Below are 21,910 nucleotides of genomic sequence, written 5' to 3'. Positions count from 1 at the left end.
TGGGTTTATACTCAGTTATTTGTTGGTCTTCACATGTTTCCCATCACTCAAAAGTAGCTGACTTTGTTGAAATGTGTGTTAAAGACTTATTTATAATATCAGCTGGGATATAACATTTTTCAAGGTGCTGTATACAGCTGATATTAACTGTATTTTCTTAGGCTAACTTATGATGCTTCACCCAGTTTGAATACAGGTATCTTGGAACCAAGGAATAGAAATAATTATACGTAATGACCAATATGAAATTTTTGCTTCTAGGCTTTTGACCTTGGCTGCTATTGGCTAGAACCTTAACTACTCAAGGGATGGGTGTGTCTTCCAGGAAACAGAACAATGGTTCTACTGAATTGGAAACTACAACATGACCATTTTGGTCTCCTTATGCCATTGGAATAGAGGACTTTGGAGTTGGTTTTGGTCACTGATCCTGAGCTTCAAAGTGAAAATGGGCTTCTGTTGTGACAATGGGGGCATATTCTGAGGTATTTTCTTCTACTGCAACCAGAGGTGACACTGAATAGGGAGGGCTACTGCAATTCTATATAGGCAGAACCCCCCAAAGGACCTATATCTCTCAGAAATAAAGATTCGGGTGGCCTTACTAGGAAAAGAACTCTGAGCAGCAAAGGGGCTACGAAAGAGGAAATAAAATTGTAGCTATGGCCTAGTGACCAATTATAGATATAATGACCACTGATTCTCTTCCTATCTGTACTTCCTTCTTTGCTGTCAAATGTATAAATAACATCTCCTATCTGACCTCTTACTTTCTGAGCTCAGAACCTGATAGATATGGGTTAGACAGATACTTGCATGTTTGCTGTTTTTATTTCCTCTCTCTTTCCAAAACCGTAAGGTAGAGTTACTCATGTCACAATTTGGTTCATTGGTTGGTGGATATCAAGGTGAGATTGTTATATAACTTAGAGGGATTGACATCATTCAGACAGCCTGGGTTCCAGTTGGTGTGAGAACTGATGTCTTGTTTTCTGTTTGGGAGAGGGTTATTCGGCATATAAGGGTCATTGTGTTTTGTTAGGTGTGAACATTTTTTGGAAGTTTAATTAGGGGAAGAAGGATGTAGGCAAAGTTGGGCAGACATAGAGGTGAACTAGGAAAGATGTTTGTCTTTTTTTTTTTTTGGCTTTCCAGTGTTGGAACCTCTTTCTTTTTCCTTTTTTGAGACAGAGTCTTGTTCTGTCTCCCAGGCTGGAGTGCGTGGCGCAATCTTGGCTCACTGCAAGCTCCGCCTCCCGGGTTCATGCCATTCTCCTGCTTCATTCTCCCCAGCAGCTGGGACTACAGGCACCCGCCACCACTCCCGGCTAATTTTTTTTTTTTTTGTATTTTTAGTAGACACGGGGTTTCACCGTGTTACCCAGGATGGTCTCGATCTCCTGACTTCGTGATCTGCCGGCCTTGGCCTCCCAAAGTGCTGGGATTACAGGCCTGAGCCACCTCGTCTGGCCTGAACCTCTTTCTTATATGGAGGAAAACATGCACTTTGTGAATCTCCATGGGACACTGCATCCTGCCTTCCACTAAAGATACAAAGGATCAGCTACTCCCTTTTCTCTGTTCCCCTGGCAGCTATGCTACAGGCATTGTGGCTGAGGCTTGGCCAGTCAGGTGCTCCCAGTGTTGAATGAGAATCTTAAGTAAGATAAACAAAATGCAGCGATCTTTTAGAATTCACTTCGTGATGATGACACAGAGGGGATGGGAACAGCATCCAGTGTTCAGTGGCAGCAGAGTCTGATAGTGTGTGGGAGCAGCAATTCATACAGTGGCACCCTAACCAGGCAGTTTCTGTGGCATAACCTTGCCCATGGCTCAGTGCGCTCTACCTCCCTTAATTCCCACCCATTTTTCTCATCTCTACTATTGATTCTATGAGCTTTCTAATATCCTTCCAATAAATTCCTCCTCTGCTGAAGTTTTCCAGTGTAATTCTTGCAACCAAGAACACTGACTGCTAAAAGTACATATTATCACCCCATTTTCAGCTGACAATTTGGGTCATTGAAAGGCTATATTGTGGGCCAATAATCGCACAGTAAATAGGGCTGAAATTTGAACCCAGATCCGCTTGATGCCAAGCTTGTATTCTAAACCACTACTCTGTTAAGTACCATTAGTTAAAAATAGGAAATACTACAAAGACTAGCTTTCTATGGTTTTTAGAGAATTATTTCTTAGCTTAAGGACACAAGGAATTTATATGGTAGGTTATCACCAACTGTTGAGGCTACTGCTAGGAAAAACCACGTCGTGCTGATGAGCTCAGGGAGATGCCTGTGCCATCACTTTCAGCACAAAACCACTGCAGAAGTGTGTGCCAGTCATGGTTCTGTCGTTGTTTTTCTGGAGTCTAGACAGGGTGTTGCTTCCTACCTCTTTTCTGCTGGCTGGTGACCTTCCCTTTTTCATGCTTCCTGCTTTCTTCCCCACCTCCTCTAAAATGAGCTTCCCTTGTTGATTCCCACCACAGCCTTTTCCTTCTCTAGGAAAAACCTTAGATAATTATTCCTGCCCCTCTCCCAAAATATAATCCTGCTCTTTAAGGAGGGATTTTTTTTTTTTCATTCCTTTGGATTGGAAAAATGCTCCTTTGGTTCATGCTAGAGCCTGACTTTTAAAAGCTTTCTGAGAGGATGTCTCACGGTTAACCCTGGGGAGATGTTTCACTATCTGGCAGCCCTTCTCATCACCGACATTCAGTTTAAATCTCTCTGTCCTTAATTTTACCCCAATTTAGTCCTTCAACTCAGCCCAGTAATGACTCTGACTGTTGTTTACTCTGTGAACACTTTCCAATGACAATCACGTCTCCTCTCGGTCGCCACTCAGCAGAGCTGGCCATTTGAGAATCTTTTAATCATTTCTTTTTGTACGTCAGTCTCTTTGCCCTCTGAGTCATTTGTGCTCTCCTCTTAACTTCCTTCAGTTTGAGCTCAATTGGAAATATGATTAGCATATAGATTTTTCCTGCTTCTGGCAAGGATTTTTACACTGGAAAAAAGAGGCTATACGTTTTGTAGAAAACTCAAGGTCTGACCCACCAAACTCCACTATTGCCTTCCTGGACCAATATCCTTCTTCAATAGCCATTTTATACAACGTTTTTTTTCTGGTAATGAGAAGTTAATTGCAAGGCTTTGTTACATTTGGATGGGGTTTGTATTTTGTTATCTTTTGTACTTAACTTCAGGCAATGTTACTTATCTTAAAATTGATTGTAGAATGCCCTAAATGTAGCTGCAGTGGCTTATTGTTCTTTTAATAACCATCACTCTTTTGTAATAGGTATCTCTCTTGTCACAGACAGCTTCTGTGATCCGGAAACTCCTATCTCCTCTGGGATCTAACGTTAATTTTTACAGCTGTCTTGTTATTAAGCAGTATTCTTTGTTTTGCTTTAACACAGCCACCCAGGAGTATTTATCAAGCACTGCACAGTTTAACTGCCTGTAAAGATTAGGCCCAGGCTATTTACTTACTGGGTTGGTTAAAATTGGCAATTGGGATAATAGTCTTCCCTTTCCAATGGCTGGTGCAGCTGGCACATTTCCTGCCAGGTTGAAAAATATCAGTGCGTGGTTTAATATGTCTCTTTGAAGAGAAATCTGAAGCCAGGGAAAGCAAATGGAAGCCAGCTCACTGTTGGTAGAGCAATTGCCTCCTAGTTAGTTAACATTTGATAGTTAAGAGCTTGAATTGGACTTTTTCAAAAGCATTTGCCTGAGTTAACTAGACTTTATTTTTCACTGGTTTGTTTTTTATCAGTGTGTTGTACAGAGTGAATGGCCTCGGACCTTCAATGGCTGTGCACTGCTTTCTCAGGACTTTCCTTCGGAGGGAAGCACTGACCCTTATCTCTTTCCCTTTTCTCCACCCTTAGAGCTCAGAGATATCAAGAGGCAAAGCGGGGAAAGGTGGGTAACTAAATCATCAGGAATTCCCTGAGGTATCTGTTCCGTGTTGTTCCCTTGTGACGATGATGGGTGGCCTTCATGTGTCTGATGTTGTCCTATAGTCAGAACCAGGGTTTTCCTCAATTCTCAGGACTAACTGTAACTCTAATTCCTTCTTGTGCTACTGAGAAAGCATAACAGAGTACAAGGGAGTGAAAATGATATTATTTTAGGAAAAAATTAAATTACTTTAGCTCAATTAAAAATGTAGAAACTTTGGAGCTTTATATGTTATGAATGAATTAATTGTGACACCCCTAATCCCTGAACAAGATCCAAGGGTGGACCCAACAAGGACTGGAGCACTGCTGCCCTTCCCATGGCCCTTTGTTAGGATTCCAAGGGTGAAATAGCTCTCCTCTATCAGCTAATTGAGCCAGAAGGGAATATTTAGGAAAAGGAAGGCGAGGTGTGTTCTACTCCCAAAGATGTATGTTACTAGTTTCCTTCCTGTAGTGAAGATGACTGGATATTTTTATTTTATAAGGGTTAAAGACTTCAAACATATTCAACATTTTCTGTCTTTTTCTTTTGAGCTTATTCTCTCAGTAATGTTCAGTCATCTATTTAAAAACAATAGTAAAGGGAGAGTAAGATTACTAAGAATGACTTTCCTTTATACATGATATCTGGCTGTGGTTTTTCAATTGGGAAACAGATTTTCAGCCCTACTGGCAAGGTTTACTGAGTATGCCTTTGACTATTTTCTCCCTGAATTTTATTATGTAAAAAGTTTCTTAATGGGAGAAAGCTTTGCCATGAAGCTGTATTGCAGGTTTTTGTAAACTTGCATGATTAGGGTCAACCAATAAACGTTTGATGAATGAATGAGCTAGTATCTTATGCAATTAATAGTGTTGTTGGCCATCTCATTTTTTACGGAGTGTACTGTTTGTTCAGTCTAACATTGCCAATAATTACTCTTACCCTAGCCCTCCAAGTGAGGGAAAATATGCTCTATGTTCTCCAGATTGAATTCTTATAGCTTAACATGGACACCCTTTTTGACTTTATTATTATTACAAAATAACATAATTTTCTACTTGTAAGGAAAAATGTACAGTGCAGTGTAGGAATAAGTGCCCTAAATAATAGAAATTAGGTTACTTACCCCTGATTATATAGCCAATTAGAACAAAGCTTAACTTCTGTAAGATTAGAGTTGATGACCTTAGGAATTAGAAACAAAAACCAAAAACAGCTTTGCCAAGATGTATGGTAAGCCTTGTTCTTTTGTGGTGATTTAGAATAAGAAAAAATTGGCCAAATGCAATGTACCATGAAGAAGTTTAAGAATATTAATTCACATCAGGTCAAAATCATCACTATTATGAAAGTAATTACAACAACCACTGCTTTTGCTTATTTTCCATTTATGTGATTCAGCAGTACAAGCAAAATGAGGTAAAGTTATAGGTCAAGAACAGTCATCCTTCTTCGGTTATTTCTGAAGCCTTTTATGATTGTATTATAGCCCGATGTTCACCTTAGACTTGTCTCCTTTCTCAATTTCATGCATTTCTTGTTGCTTAATTAGTTTTAGAAATCAAGGTCACTCTGGAAAGCTTTCAAATCACAGATTCCTGCTCATAAGTGGATAAATGCGAGTATACGGGGAAAAAATACATAGTTTCCACTATTTTTTGTCTCCCCGTGATTCTGGTGCTCTGGGGCTCTTTTGGAAAGGGTTAGAGCTTATTCCATTAGTAGCGAAGGGTCTTAAAACTATTATACAATGGGTCCCTCTGCCTCAACTTTATTGAGTTCTAAGCCATTAAGGTGAATCTCTACCACGAGTGACTCATGTAATATATTAATATCTATACTTGCCATTTCCATCCACAGAAGCTCCATAGATAAGTTGTATTCTTCTCAGCTTGTATTGGATCTTTTTTTCTTTTTCTCAGACTCTTTTCTCTAAATGTTGATAATCCCTAGTGAATGCCATTACCATACTCATTCAGAATGGGGTAACAACATCAGTGTGTGCTGGGAGAGAGGAGAGCAGTCTTTCATAATCTTCTTCCAATAGGGGAACTACATGGGAGTTAAAGCAGCTTAGGGTCATTAAAGTTCCATTGTCAATAAGATTTGTGCTCTTTGACAGAGATTTTTTTTTTTTTCCTGCCCACTGCCCAATAGGGTATATTTTCCTCATGCCTCAATTTTTCCTTGGAGCAGCGATTCTAAAACAATGCTTCACATCAATCAAAATATTCAGTTAAGATACATTCCTTATGATTTTGAGTGAAGATTTTCATTTACTCTCGGTTACTTTTCTTCCTCTCTCATTCTCCCTCTTATTTTATCTAGCTCTTTCTCTCTCTGCCTTCTATTTTATAGGTTGAACTATGGGAAATATTGAAAGTAGTGCATTGAAGTAGGCATTATTCCTGCCATTCGTTCATCCATCCAACAAAAAAAAGTTAAGCATCTAACATATACATATTTTAGATTAACTGATATCTCTTTACAGATCTATTGCTGGAATAGCATTTAGGAACTTTATATTTGTTTTTGTTTGTTTATTTTATTTTCATTGTTTTGCTATATACCAGATGAGTCATTGTCTCCTTATTGTGGCTGGGGCTGCAATACAGCTTGTCAAGAACAAACTCTGTAGAAAATAGCTTCATTTCATAGCAGCTTTTCCCCAATTTTATTTCTCTCAGGATGCAGTAAAATTGAACAAACACAGGTTATCCTACATTCTGAAGATGGGGCACATTTATCAGGTAAGTCTATCAGACATTATTACCACACTTTGATAGAGGAATTACCCCGGTGCAATGCAAAACCAAGGAAGTAAATTAGCAATAAAAAGCTAATGTCTTCTTCACTGCTTTGTTTTATTGCTAAATTCCCTGACAGCAGTCTCCTTCCAAAATCCTCATTCATCACGTGAAACACAATTTTATTGGCAATATACATAAAGCAAATTACAAAATAACAATTTTAATATTGTGGAAGGTGTTTGACAATTCAATTGTTTTGTGAATTCTACTTTCACTTTTTCTTTACTTTTTAATTAAGTGTATATAATTGCATATCAAAACAGAGTAGAAGACTGTATTTCCTTTTTAAAGCACCTTCGTTATATGTTATTTATATACTCTAAATTAAGTTGGTTGTTATGATGTTATTTTGATACCATGATTGATGAATAAAGGTTGTAGGGACATTTTCAAGCAGTGAATAGCCTAGATATTATAATCTAGCTATAATAGCACACAAACAATTTTACTTTAGGTAAAGCTTCATGCTCAAACTTAAAAATAGCAAAATAGAACCACATAGCCTAAATGATTTCTAAGGACCTTCCTTCCTTCCTTCCTTCCTTCCTTCCTTCCTTCCTTCCTTCCTTCCTTCCTTCCTTCCTTCCTTCCTTCCTTCCTTCCTTCCTTTCTTTCTTTCTTTCTTTCTTTCTTTCTTTCTTTCTTTCTTTCTTTCTTTCTTTCTTTCTTTCTTTCTTTCTTTTCTTTCTCCCTCTCTTTCCTTCCTTCCTTCTCTCTCTCTCTCTCTTTCTTTCTTTCTTTCATTCTTTCTTGAGACAGAATTTCACTCTTGTTGCCCAGACTGCAGTGCAATGGTGTGATCTCAACTCACTGCAGCCTCTGCCTCCAAGGTTCAAGTGATTCTCCTGCCTTAGACTCCCAGGCAGCTGGGATTACAGGTGCCTGCCACCATGCCTGGCTAATTTTTGTATTTTTAGTAGAGACGGAATTTCACCATGTTGGCCAGGCTGGTCTCGAACAACTGTCAGGTGATCTGCCTGCCTCGGCCTCCCAAAGTACTGGATTACAGGTGTGAGCCACCATGCCTGGCCTGGGACTTTTCAATAAGTAACCCAAGTACTCAAACCCAAACCTACTTTGTGAGCCCCTACATGTTGTCTCTGGATCCTACATGTTGACTCTGGATTAATATTTCATATTGTCCATGAGTATCTTGTTCAATGTCTTTAAGAAGAAAATCAGTCCTGATTTTCATCTGCGTTTCCTCTGTGATTACAAATAACACCTCATTTCCCCCTAAAAAATTATCTGGTTTGCACAATAGATTATATGGCTACCCTACCTAAGAAGCACTTTGCTAGACTATACGCTGCTGGAGGACAGGGTTTCATTAAATACCAAACTCTCATTTACATTTTGCTTTGCAAGTTATGAAGCAATTTCATGTTTATTATCATATTTCACACAATTATAAGAAGGCCTAGAGGGACTGAATATTTGTCCTATTTCAAATGGGAAAGGAAGACTGTAGCAGTCGTTTTTTGACAACTAACCAGTCTTTTTTCCCTAGTTGCGTATACTTTTTAGTCTAATGCAAAAACTCACTCTTGTTGGTACTCAACAAACATTTATTGAAATAAATCTAGAGAGAATGTTGCGCCCTCAGAGCAAAAGACCAAGCTCCTGATGTTGTCGGAAACAGTTTTATCCTAGTTTGGGAGAAGAGACACACAAAGGATGATACGAGGGAAGATTGGGGATTTTGCTGTTCTAACATTTTCTTTACTCCAACAAGAAAGATGCTTTGATTTTCTTACCAAAGGAATTTCACTCATCTGATGTTTTAACTTACTTGGAGGAAGTTTACTCGGGGTTGATGGAAATAGAAAAGAATTTTTTAAAACAGAGAGAATAATTTCTCAAAGAGCTTAGCATCTTGGCCAGCGGCTTAGCTCTGGTAGCAGATAGTGCAATGTGTATTGCTTTGCTCTATAGCGGAAATATTCACCAACATTTTTAGAAACTGCCACTGAAGCTGCAGCTCATTTTTTCTGTAGACTTTCTCCCTGGCCATTTTAAACTGTCACTGCCTCAACCCCATAGGCGATTTTCTGGCAGACGACTGATGTCTGAGGAATGTAGAAACAAGGTCATTAGCTTTCCTCCAGTTAAGTCCTTCCTGTCGTTCACAATAAAAGAACCTCAACTCCAGGCCCTTTTTCAAGCAGAGGCATTTATTATCCAGATGAATTGCCCCAAAGATTGTTTTATTTTAAGCATTTCAATGACTGACTCTGCATAGTTGTTTAATACTTGTTTGAGCTCCTTTGTTTTTTTTTTTTGTTTTTTTTTTGTTTTTTTTTTTGATAAATCCTTGTCTTCTGACTGAAGGCAGTTTGGAGAATGTACGTGTTTCTGACCCCAACCATTTGCTAGTGGGTAGACATTAATGAGAAGTGGCTCCTTGCTTCAAATGCAGTATTTCTTTTGTGAGATTATTTCTTTGACATCTCAGTCACTCTGACACTTCCCTGCTGCTTCCTCTAGGACATTAAAAAAAATTGTCTTAAGCAATAAAGCATGACTGTTTCTTTCTCTCTTCCAACCCCACCCGTACACACTTTCCCACCTCCTTTCATCCATTCTTTACTAGAATAGGGAGTGTTAGACAGACCCTCAATACCCCCTTTAGCTTTAACAAAAATTGAAAGTCCTGATCATATAATTTTATCCTTTTGATTTGAGATGCACTGTCTAGGTTTTGACCCTAATAGGATATTTTGCGTCTACTGCATTTTTTTTCACCATAAAATCTGAACACGTGGCTTGGTTTATCAGTGCAAAACCACACTATAAATTCCATAACAAACAATTTTTTGGGTGGTAGAGATTTGAATAGCAAACATGGGTAAAGTGAAACACCCTTTCCCATACATTCTCTTTTATGCGTCCTTAGTATACACAAAAATAACAGAAAAATATTTGGAAAAAATAGTGTGGAGGATTTACTCTGTGTGCAATTAGAGGCTGAAATTTAAATAAACTGAAAAGAAAAAAATTAAATTAACTTTTATTTCAGAAGACAGAGGATGAGGTAGAAATGACCTTTAAAGAAGGTCTTAGTGTTTATTTTCAATGAAAAGAAAGTTACAAATCTGAGAGAACCACAGTTAAAACACAGCAGAAATTCTAAGCTTTTCCTTACCTTCTGTAACTTTTTTCTAACAAAGTTAGTGAACTGAGTTGAGCATAGTGAGATATTGTTACACTTAAAAGACTTTTAATTAAACTTGTAGTATTTTTTCAAAGATGGGGGGAACCATAGCTCAACTGTATTTACACAATGTATTTGAAATGATGTTGGCTGGTTATTTGCCATCAGAAATTAATGTTTCCTTCCCCAAGACAAAACTTGAGAAAAACCATGGTTTAGGGGCAGAAGGACTAATACACTGAAAAACAATGTTGAGTAAATCAGTTCACCATGCTATGCCTTCTTTTGATTTTCACTTCTATTCTACAGTAGAATGAAGTTCACTAAGAATGTAGAGAAAGGGACAATAATATCAAATTATTAATGTGAGACTCAATACCAGGCACTTAAAGTAGGGGTCTTGATGTATTTGTTATACTTTAATTGAGAAATCTAAGTGATTGAAAAGATATTTACTATGATACCATAATACTGCCTATTTTTGGTCTTCAAATTCTGTGATCCTGCTTTAAATAATTTATGGAAGAAACTTTCTTCCAGTTATAAATATTTATTGGATTAAATTAACACTTGTTTGAATTTCGAGTGTGTTGGGGCTTTATTATCATTTCCAATGCATGCCTCTTAAGCATAACTAATGCTTTCTAAACAGATGCAACATTAACAAAATTATCTTTAAGAAGATATTTTCAAAGTGGTGAGACCACTGGTCTGGACCAATAGCTTTCAAAATGTGGACTCCAGACCATCAGCATCATCTAGCAATATGTTGGAAATGTAAATTCTTGAGCCTCATTTCAATCACTAAGGGGTGGCCCAGTATTCTGTGTTTTAACATTACCTCCAGGTGTTTAAACACTAAGGTTTAATAATCATTGACCTAATAAAAGCCAGAGGATTCTTGAAATAAAATGTTCTTAGGCATGTTTCTCTCAATGCAAATTTATAATAGCTTCGGATTACAACTGATCATTCCTCCAGACATCTGCAGTGTTTACTTGTGAGCAACTATGTCAGATAATTAACTTGGATTTGCTAGTGGTAGGATATTAGGAACTGGGGCACAAAGCAATTATTTATCTCTTTGATAATAGAATTTTCTGTATCTAGTGGCCTAACCCAGAAATTCTGATACAATAGATTTGAGGTAAGACCCGCTGCTATATTCTAAATGTTTGTGTCACTACCCCCCAAATTTATATATTGAAATCCTGACCTCCACGGTGATGGTATTAGGAGGGAGACCTTTTAGGAAGTGATGAGGTCATGAAGGCAGAGATTTCATGATTGGGATTAGTTCTCTTATGAAAGAGGCCCCTGAGAGCTCCCTTGCCCCTCTCACTATGTGAGGCCGCAGTGAGAAGACATGATCTTTAAATCAGAAACCGGGGCCTCAGCGGGCACTGAATCTGCCTGCTCCTCCATCTCAGACTTCTCAGCCTCCAGAACTGTAAGAAATACATTCCTATAATCTCTAAGTTACCCAGTGTATGACATTTTGTTATAGCAGCCCAACAGACCAAAAGGCCTAGTAATACACATGTTTAACTTGTACCCTCAAAAGAGAAAAACTGCCGGAGAGAATTCACGTCAGTGCAGACAGAGAGTCTCACATGGCTCAGAAATGTGCCTGACAACTTTTCAGAAATAAGACTATTAAAAGAAGGTCGGCTTGGAGTCTTACTGCGAAGTGAGCACAAATTCTTTGCTTAATGACTGTTTTCCTCTCCCTGAGGACTGAACTCATTGATAATTACCAAGAACACAGTATTTGCTTTTAGATTTGTCATCTAGAGCTATGCAAATAGCTTTAATTGATCACTTCTTTTCTTAAAAGTACCTTGGAAATCTCATTAGGAAGGACTAATCCTGGATTCACTTCTTACTTTAATAAGCTTGTGGGAAAATCAACAAAAACACACAGGTACAGAGAAGAACAAACATAATTAAGCAGTTAAAAACAGAAGTCTCCAAGGAATGAGTGATTTTACTATTTTGAGGTACCTCCATACAACTCATATTGGCTTTGCTCTGGGTGAATGACCCTGTAGTGAGGTATAAAGTACCATTGAGAATGGAAGGAGCAGAGGCCTACATATTAGAAGACCTGAATCTAGCTAGTCCTGATTCTGCTGTTAACTTGCTAGCCCCTTGCAAGCCCCTTCACTCTGAGTCCTTCAGTTTTTTCATAAGGATTATAATATTATCGACAGCAGAGGTTTTTATAAGTGTGGAGTGAGACAATACACATAAAATTGCTTTGAAAAACAAAAGTAGTAATTCAAATAGAATGTCCATCGATCATCCATCTATCTACGTATCTACGTATCTACGTATCTATGTATGTATGTATGTGTATATGTATGTATGTATCTATCTATCTATCTATTTATCTATCATCTATCTATACCTTACCATAATATTGAGAATTAATAATGTGGTTAATAGGCCATGTTGGAGATCCACTGTTCTGAGCTTGGAAAAATATAAAATGACTGCATTGATTTCAAATAAATTTTTTAAATTATGAAAAAATCATTTAAATTAGACTTCATTCAGCAAAAGGATTTAGGTGGATATATAACTCTTGATTACAAAGCTTTCATTAAGTAACTTGTAAAGACCCATATGAATGCAATACACAGTCATCAAGAAGCTGATTTTGGTCTGGTCCTGTTTGAAGGGAAGGAATAAGTCGAGTTGATTTCTTGTAGACTGTAAGCCTTAATAAGCAAAATACGTTTTCTTTTCCTACAGGAATAAGAAACAGGCACGTGGACTATAAATAGGGTGAGTATTTAATTTGTTATTAAAATTAGGACACTTTTAAGAGTAAAAGGGGGCCAGGCGTGGTGGTGTGCACCTGTAATCCCAGCACTTTGGGAAGCCAAGGCGAGAAGATCACTTGAGCCCTGGAGTTTGAGGTTACAGTGAACTAACATTGCACCACTACACTCCAGCCTGGAAGACAGAGCAAGACCGTGTTTCTAAAAAATAAAAACAGGCTGGCATGCAGTGACTCAGGTCTGTAATCCCAGCACTTTAGGAAGCCGAGGTAGGTAGATCACTTGGGGTCAGGAGTTTGAGACCAGCCTAGCCAACATGGTGAGACCCCCACCCCCGCCATCTCTACTAAAAATGCAAAAATTAGTGAAGCGTGGTGGCACATGCCTGTAATTCCAGCTACTCAGGAGGCTGAGGCACAAGAATTGCTTGAACCTGGGAGGCAGAGGCTATAGTCAGCCAAGATCGCACCACTGTGCTCCAGCCTGCTTGATAGAGCCAGACTCCCTCTCAAAAATTATAAAAGTAAAAATAAAAATTAAAAGAAAAACAGTAAAAGGGACATTATTAATAATCACACAGGACAACAAGCATAGGCATAAAGTAATATAGGTAAACCAGCATCTAAGCTGTTTAGTTATGAATAGCCCTCTCAAGGTGAGTAAAGTCAGAATAAACTCATCGGCAAAAAGATTCTGAAATATAACCAGCCTTTCTGTACTGAGGTCAGTTGGATCACCACGTTGGAACGAGCAAAGAAGGACAGCAGAGGCCTGCGGAAAGCCTAGGAAGCTATTGTGCCTCAGGCAGAAGCAGGCAACTTCAGGCAACAGGGATGGAAGAAATGTTTCCAGGTTTCTCTGAAGTGAAGCATCAAACGTGTGCCTGAGCTGTTGTCTGCCGAGAGGCTGCAGTACCAGACACATCAGTCTGGTATGTCAAGCTCAGAGATGAGTGACTATGAATAAAAGCTTCAGGTCAATGTCAAGTCTACCAAATAGAGTTGCAAACAGCTCCCAGTTCTGCAAGCAAAGGCTATAGACATAAATCAAAGAGCAATCTTCTAATGTTGGCAGTGTGGGAAAGACTGGCCACTTGTCACGCTTCAGTGTCCTCAGCCACCGTTTCACACATGGAGAGTAATTACAGTTGGTGCTGTCATCTGAGAGGAATGATGGCAGGAGCAGGACTGGTCGATGAGGTGAAGGGAGAGAATGAAGTGTGCCCCATATTGAGAGATATAATTTACTTATCTCCATTTATATGTACTTCCAGAATCATAGGGAATCACTTAAAAATATTTTCCCTTTGAGGTATTCTTTCTCATGATTTATAAGAAATGCCTTATTTCCAGCATATCTCCAGCATGTGTTTATGGAATCGCATTGCAGCCTCATAATCCTGCCAGGGTAACAAGCCTAAAGACATTTTACTAAATGAGTTTTTAGGGATAAATCAATGTTCACAATGTCATATTGTTAGGATGATTCTAAATTCTGAAAAAATATAACCTAGCACTCTTCCTCAGGGGAAGGTCAGGAGAACTGCCTAGTTCCGGGGCAGATTCTGCAGTAAGACAAGAAGTCACAGGCACAGCTGGCATAGCCTTATCATCAACTTTCTTCTGAGTCCTTAGATGTGTGATATCCTGGGCCAGGAATGTCCCACAGTGGCAGGTGGGGCCCTTTATGACTGCGGGATAGCCAGCTTTGTAATCAAAGTGTATTGAATTTCTTTCTTTTTTTTTTTTTAAGACGGGATCTCACTTTGTCGCCTAGGCTGGAGTGCAGTGGTGTGATCATGGCTCACTGCAGCCTCGACCCCTTGGGCTCAAGTGATCCTCCCACCTCAGCCTCCCCAGTAGCTGTGATTACAGGCATGTGCTATGACACCCAGCTAATTTTTTAAAATGTTTTATAGAGACGAGGTCTCATTATGTTGTCCAGGCTGGTCTTGAACTCCTAGACTCAAATGATCCTCCCGCCTTGGCTTCCCACAGTGCTGGGATTATAGGCGTGAGCCACTGTGCCTGGGGCACTAACTCTTTTGATGGGTCAGCAGTAAACTCCATAGAGCTTATTTTTCCAAGAAAACATTCTTTTCTCACTATTTCCTTATGGAGATAGTTATAAAAAGATTGAAATAAAAGTTTTTCATCTGAGAGGAAGAAGCACAAAATATTAGTAGGTATTTACTTCTTTATATTTGTCTATCTTCTTTTAAAACATTGCTCCTAAAGGAAATGATGTCAGGTATTGGCATGGGTTTCATATTTTCCAAGAAACATGAGAAGAACGGGCCTAACACACTCTTTCATTGCTTGTAAGTCCATTTTCATTTTCTGTTATTCATTTATTGTATAAAGTTTTAGGATATCAATTCATAAAGCAATTCTGGAACTTGCATTACTCCCTAGGCTTCTGATGTAGTGAATACTTTTAAAAACAGTTATCTGATCATATTAATGTTTTTAAGTAAATACCAGTAGACATAGAAGGCAATACATTGCTATTGGCAGGGTATTAATCCAGCCTTGAAAAAAGTGTGTGTAAGTCCTACATTTAGTTCATGATTGCTTTAAAGCAGAGCTTTTTCTTTGTAAGTACATAAAAAATATTTTTAAAATTAATTATTCTGGCAAAACCACGTCTTATGATGGAGAAGTAGCAATTTCCAAGGCCAGATTATGATTTTTCCTCCCATTCTGATAAAAGGGTAGGTCAGTACTCTACTGTCCAATTTATTTTTATTTATTATTATTATTATTTTGAGACAGAGTCTTGCTCTGTCACCAGGCTGGAGTGCAGTGGCACGATCTCGGCTCACTGCAACCTCTGCCTCCTGGGCTCAAATGATTCTCCTGCCTCAGCCTCCCTAGTAGCTGGGACTACAGGTATGCACCGCCATGTCGAGCTTATTTTCGTATTTTTAGTAGAGACGGGTTTCACCATGTTGGCCAGGATGACCTCGATCTCTTGACCTCGTGATCCGCCTGCCTCGGCCTCCCAAAGTGCTGAGATTACAGGTGTGACCCACGTGCCCAGCCTACTGCCCAATTTTCAAATCATGTTATTTCCAGGAAAGAGAGTCTTTCTGAGGATTGTTCAGTCCCCTTTGTTAAATAAACATACCAACAAACGTAGTTTTTTGCTTTTCAGAATGGTAGTAGTGGTGCTTCAGGTAAACAGAGTCTTAACCTTCAGTGGAGTGGAAATGCCTCCTCAGATGTGCTTATTGGCAATGTTGTGTCCTTTGGCTTAGAGGTAGATTCTCGAGGCTTCATTTCATTCTATTTGTTTCCTATTTGCACATATTTAACAGTTTGGAGTTTTAATTTTGGTCTTAATGTCTCAAGTGTTCCTTAATTTAAAAAATTAAGTTTTTATATTACATTTAAACAATTTAATCTAATTTTTAAAAACTTTTATTTTAAGTTCAGGAGTGCATGTGCAGGTTTGTTATATCAGTAAACTTGCATCATGGCGATTGCTTGTACAGATTATTTCATCACCCAGGTATTAAGCCCAGTACCTGTAAGTTATTTTTCTTGATCCTCTCCCTCTTCTCACCCTCCACCCTTGAATATGCCCCAAAATATTGCATTATTTTATTCAGAGATCAAGAGACCAATCTTGGTTGACCTCTGTGTGTCACACCAAAACAATGCAATATATTCAGGCTTTCTCAAAGAACAGAGCCAAACATGTTATGGCTAGCTTTCCATGATTATAGCATCCTACAAGATCATTGCAAATCTGAGCTTTGCAGGGTGCAGAACCCAGGGTTGTCTCTTTGATAGAATTGTAAATAGCAGTCAGTTGTTTAATGACATAATGTGAATTTTTATTGGCTTATCTAATTCTACAACAAGATTGCTCTCTGAACACTTGAGATAAATCTTCATTCACTCTCTGGAATTGTTCAACACACAGGTTAATTTCTCACTATTGATTTTCTCCAGTATGCATCTTGAATGCTTCAAGATCTCTTGATCTATACAAAATATCTCTGTGACAGAAGGTTAAAAAAATAGCTCTTCAAATTTATGACAAACCCACAGCCAATATCATACTCAATGGGCAAAAGTTGGAAGCATTCCTTTTGAAAACTGGCACAAGGCAAGGATGCTCTCTCACCACTCCTATTCAACAAATTATTGGAAGTTCTGGCCAGGGCAATCAGGCAAGAGAAATAAATAAAGGGTATTCAAATAGGAAGACAGGGAGCCAAATTATCTCTGTTTGCAGATGAAATGATTGTATGTTTAGAAAACTCCATTGTCTCAGCCCAAAAACTCCTTAAGCTGATAAACAACTTCAGCAAAGTCTCAGGACGCAAAATCAGTGTGCAAAAATCACAAGCATTCCTATACACCAATAATAGACAAACAGAGAGCCAAACCGTGAGTGAATTCCCATTCACAATTACTACAAAGAGAATAAAATATCTAGGACTACAACTTACAAAGGGACATGAAGGACCTCTTCAAGGAGAAGTACAAACCACTGCTCAAGGAAATAAGAGAGGATGCAAACAAATAGAAAAACATTCCCTGCTCATGGATAGGAAGAATAAATATCATGAAAATGGCCATACTGCCCAAAGTAATTTATAGATTCAATGCTATTCCCATCAAGCTACCATTGACTTTCTTCACAGAATTAGAAAAAAACCACTTTCAATTTCACATGGAACCAAAAAGAGCCCATATAGCCAAGACAGTCCTAAGTCAAAAGAACAAAGCTGGAGGCATCATGCTACCTGACTTCAAACTATACTACAAGGCTACAATAACCAAAACAGCATGGTACTGGTACCAAAACAGATATAGAGACCAATGGAAGAGAACAGAGACCTCAGAAATAACACCACACATCTACAACCATCTGATCTTTGACAAACCTGACAAAAACAAGCAATGGAGAAAGGATTCCCTATTTAATAAATGGTGTTGGGAAAATTGGGTAGCCATATGCAGAAAACTGAAACTGGACTCCTTCATTACACCTTGTACAAAAATTAACTCAAGATGTGTTAAAAACTTAAGCATAAGACCTAAAACCATAAAAACCCTAGAAGAAAACCTAGGCAATACCATTCAGGACATAGGCATGGGCAAAGATTTCATGACTAAAACACCAAAAGCAATGGCAACAAAAGCCAAAATTGACAAATGGGATCTAATTAAACTAAAGAGCTTCTCCACAGCAAAAGGAACTATCATCAAAGTGAACAGGCAACCTACAGAATGGGAGAACATTTTTGCAATTTATCCATCTAACAAAGGGCTAATATCCAGAATCTACAAAGAACTTAAACAAATTTACAACAAAAAAAGACCCCCTCAAAAACTGGGCAAAGGATATGAACAGACACTTCTCAAAAGAAGACATTTATGCAGCCAAAAAACATATGAAAAAAAGCTCATCATCACTGGTCATTAGAGAAATGCAAATCAAAACCACAATGCGATACCATCTCACACCAGTTAGAATGGCGATCCTTAAAAAGTCAGGAAACAACAGAAGCTGGAGAGGATGTGGAGAAATAGAAACACTTTTACACTGTTGGTCAGGGTGTAAATTAGTTCAACCATTGTAGAAGACAGTCTGGCGATTCCTCAAGGATCTAGAATCAGAAATACCATTTGACCCAGCAATCCCATTACTGGGTCTATACCCAAAGGATTAGAAATCATTCTACACTAAAGACACATGCACACATATGTTTATTGCAGCACTGTTCACAATAGCAAAGACTTGAAACCAATCCAAATGTCCATCAATGATAGACTGGATAAAGAAAATGTGGTACATATATACCATGGAATACTATGCAGCCATAAAAAAGGATGAGTTCATGTCTTTTGCAGGGACATGGATGAAGCTGGAAACCACCATTCTCAGCAAACTAACACAGGAACAGAAAACCAAACACCACGTATTCGCACTCATAAGTGGGAACTGAACAACGAGAGCACATGGACACAGGGAGGGGAACATCAAACACTGGGGGAACATCACACACTGGGGCCTGTCATGGGTAGGGGACCAGGGGAAGGATAGCATTAGGAGAAATACCTAATGTAGATGAGGGTTTGATGGGTGCAGCAAACCACCATGGCATGTGTATACTTACGTAACAAACCTGCACATTCTCCACATGTATCCCAGAACTTAAAGTATAATTAAAAAAAAAAAAGAAAAAGAAAAAGAAAAAAATAGCTCTTCAAAAGAATGCTTGAAAAATCAGTAAAGATAATGAATAACTCTTCCTCAACTATTGGCCTGGTAGTTTAACTAGACATTTTCATTAGGTTTCAGGGAGATAACAAAATCATGAACATGTACAAGAAGAGGCTTCATGTACTGTATTACAGTTTCTGAATGTGGATATTACTTTAGTGGGCATCCCCAGGGAGGCATAGTTTTCTCATCTAGTGATTGAAAATCTCAAGTTAAATCACAGTAAAATCCAGAAGCAGCTTTGGTAACAGAGTGAGGCAACACAGCACAAGATTAAAAACACAGGAATACGGCCCAGAAGACATCAGCCTGACCAGGAGTTGGGCCTTTCTGGGCTTTTATTATTCATCTGAAGAAGCAAAGGGATTGGATCCTTCCCAGTTCTAAAATTTAATGCTCTAGATCCAAGATGTTATATAAATTTTTATTAACAGGAAAACCAACTTCAAACAAAAAACAAAAAGAAAGCAAAGTTAAAACACTTTTATACTGAAAAAACTTAAGAGATGTATAATAAACATGATTCTTTTTTTTTTGAACCACCTTGATACCTGTATATTCTTCCCCCATCCTGATATTATTGAACAGTAAAAAATTGTTTTAAGGATTAATTGTTCCATTTAGTTTTCAGAGCATTCCTTTCTTTATCCCTGAAATATCGTCCCATTAACAGAAAATGGTGTCAGAAACACTTTATTAATGGTAATTCCTTTTGCGAGCTTCCAAATAAAAGAACATCATTAATATCAACACTACAAAAGAACGACAACGAGAAAAAAATAAAAAACAAAAGCAAAACCCAAATAAACAAACGAACAAATGAAACCACTTGTATGCTCCCACCACTGATTAAACAGAATTGAAGTGAACCAAGCCATTTTCACATATCACTTGGAGTGTAGATTTATTTGGGTTTAAAAATCTCCTAAACTAATTACATCAACCTCACTCCATTTCCTTGCTTAATAAAAATTATGACTGGACAAATATCAGACTTTTAAGGTTTTAAAAATAATAGAAAAGTAAAAATAGATTTCCCAGGGAAGTCCCTCTCCTAAATCTTATATGGTTTTGCTGCTTCTGTGAGATCTTTCTTTGGAGTAACTTGAGAGCACAGATTTTTGTTTTTGTTTTTGTTTTTAACTGGATTCATAGAAGGGCACTGAATTAGAAATCCAGTGGATTCAAGGAGGTGAACTTCCACAAACAATAAAAAACCTTTGCTCTGAAAAAACAAAAAGGCAAATGTAAACGAAAGAATGGGAACACTGGATGTCCATTTCATTATGTAATTGAAGTCTTACATTAGATATTGCACCCTCACTTAAAAAAACAAAACAAAACAGAATAGTATGAGCACTCTGAAATCATCTGCAGCACTTTTAAGGGTTAAACCTGCTTAACCCATTCTTAGTCAGAGAATGGCACCAAAGAGTACAGCTCACCCTTTAAGCGTGGCTAGTTCTAAACCTGTGATATCCTCAGGTTGTCAGAGCAGTCATGCACTCCGTTTTCACCCCCCTCCCACCCAGTTAATAGGATCCATTCATAGCTACTCACTACTGCAGGATTTGACCTGAGAAATGCTAGGATTTATTAGCTCAGCAGTTGTTTTGAAAAGTCCCTAAATTATCTTTGCCCTTGGCCAGCAAGGGAACTGCTAGTCTCGAGTTCTCAGAAGCAGCTGGTGAGATTCTCAGCCAAGTTCTTCAGATGCAGGAAGTTCTTCAAAACAACCTACTTTGACATGGCATTTACAAATCTTTAAACCAGCCTTCCTGGATCGAGGAAATGTTATTCCTGACTCCTTCGACCCAGATGCTGGCTAAAATTTCATTTATAATCTGTAGGTAATCACTCTTTCTTCCTTCCTTCTTTCTAGGAGCTGGCATGGTGGTTAAATTTTTCTAAAACAGTCATATTAATGTGTTCAAAAATCCACTGCTGAGTCTCAGAGAGAGGGTCACATCTGGCCATGAAAATCTTCTTCTCTGCGGGGTTGCAATCCATGCAGCTGTTGCTCACAGGATGGAATAATGTTCTGTCCTGGAGGAGTCAGGAAGAAAAGAAAAGACTGTTGTAATACGTGGTGAATGGTTACAACCCAAAATATACAGAAGTAAGATATTTCTGTTTATATTTCAGTATATTTTCATTGTGTAAATAGAACAGCTCCCAAATCAAACAATAGCAGGTGGAGTTGCCAATATGGAATGCGAATTTGTAGGATCTATTGGCACTATGTAGGGCGTACAAGCAGGTTCAACTAGAGACAATAAATGTATTCATTCATTCATTCATTCATTCATTCAATCGGTCATTCGCTTTTTTTAAAAAAGCAATCCATTCATTTTCTGCTCTGTGGTGAGCTTTTTGCTATCTGCTTGGATTTTGAAGATAATAAGTATACGGGGTTGCTTGTCAAGTAGCCAATAATGTAGCTATCTGGGGAGAAACACATACACAAAAAATTATATTTTAGTGCACAGTAAATAATACCCCCTGCTCACACGCACACACAGTGACTAGAAGAGTCATAATTCCCTCACATTGAACCTCTAATGGAAAAGAGAAATACAAAAGAAAACAAAAAGCAGTCAAAAGTGCTGGGTTCTCAGCTGCCTTTTTCAGAAGATGAATATGAGTTTGGGGACAGGGGGCACACAGGCAATAACTGAATGTACAAATTCAAATTTGCTAGCTCTTGAGCTTCAGTCTCCTCTCAGTCCCTTTATTGACATAATGCAGGTGTTCCAGTGCTGCCGTTCTCATGGCTTTCTGCAAAATGGAGGAGGCAACATTCATTTTAAAAAAGCCCCCAGGTACGTGATGCAGATAACAGCCCAGTGAATGAAAAGATACAGGGGGACAGAAAGTTTAAGTAGTGAGCAAGCTCATTATCTGAACAAGCTCTGTTAACACACACCCCCTTTTAATTGTGTAAGTGGGGATAAG

At 38.3% G+C, this 21,910-nt stretch overlaps 1 protein-coding gene and 1 long non-coding RNA gene across 5 annotated transcripts in view; one reads left to right on the top strand and one right to left on the bottom strand.

Moving 5' to 3' along the window:
- LOC103236526 (uncharacterized) overlaps positions 1–20,945 on the top strand; it is a 32,400-nt gene extending 11,455 nt beyond the window's left edge. The window contains exons 1-5 of one of the 4 annotated variants that reach the window (XR_498264.3): positions 2,836–3,136; positions 3,905–3,938; positions 6,650–6,712; positions 12,684–12,716; positions 20,838–20,945. This is a non-coding gene — a long non-coding RNA (uncharacterized lncRNA). Of the gene's footprint in view, positions 1–2,835; positions 3,180–3,589; positions 3,939–6,649; positions 6,713–12,683; positions 12,717–20,837 lie in introns of those variants that run through there. The other 3 variants (XR_012093499.1, XR_012093500.1, XR_012093498.1) reach the window with 3 other exon arrangements.
- The window catches only part of GALNTL6 (polypeptide N-acetylgalactosaminyltransferase like 6), a 994,726-nt gene continuing 993,649 nt past the window's right edge, over positions 20,834–21,910 (bottom strand). Inside the window, exon 12 of the mRNA XM_008000268.3 lies at positions 20,834–21,001. Within this exon, the coding sequence (XP_007998459.2) occupies positions 20,834–21,001 (168 nt within the window). The remainder of the gene's footprint in view (positions 21,002–21,910) is intronic.

The sequence above is a fragment of the Chlorocebus sabaeus genome, chromosome 7 (assembly GCF_047675955.1).
Source record: "Chlorocebus sabaeus isolate Y175 chromosome 7, mChlSab1.0.hap1, whole genome shotgun sequence".
Lineage (NCBI taxonomy): Eukaryota > Metazoa > Chordata > Mammalia > Primates > Cercopithecidae > Chlorocebus > Chlorocebus sabaeus.
This window is presented reverse-complemented; position numbering and strand designations above follow the sequence as displayed.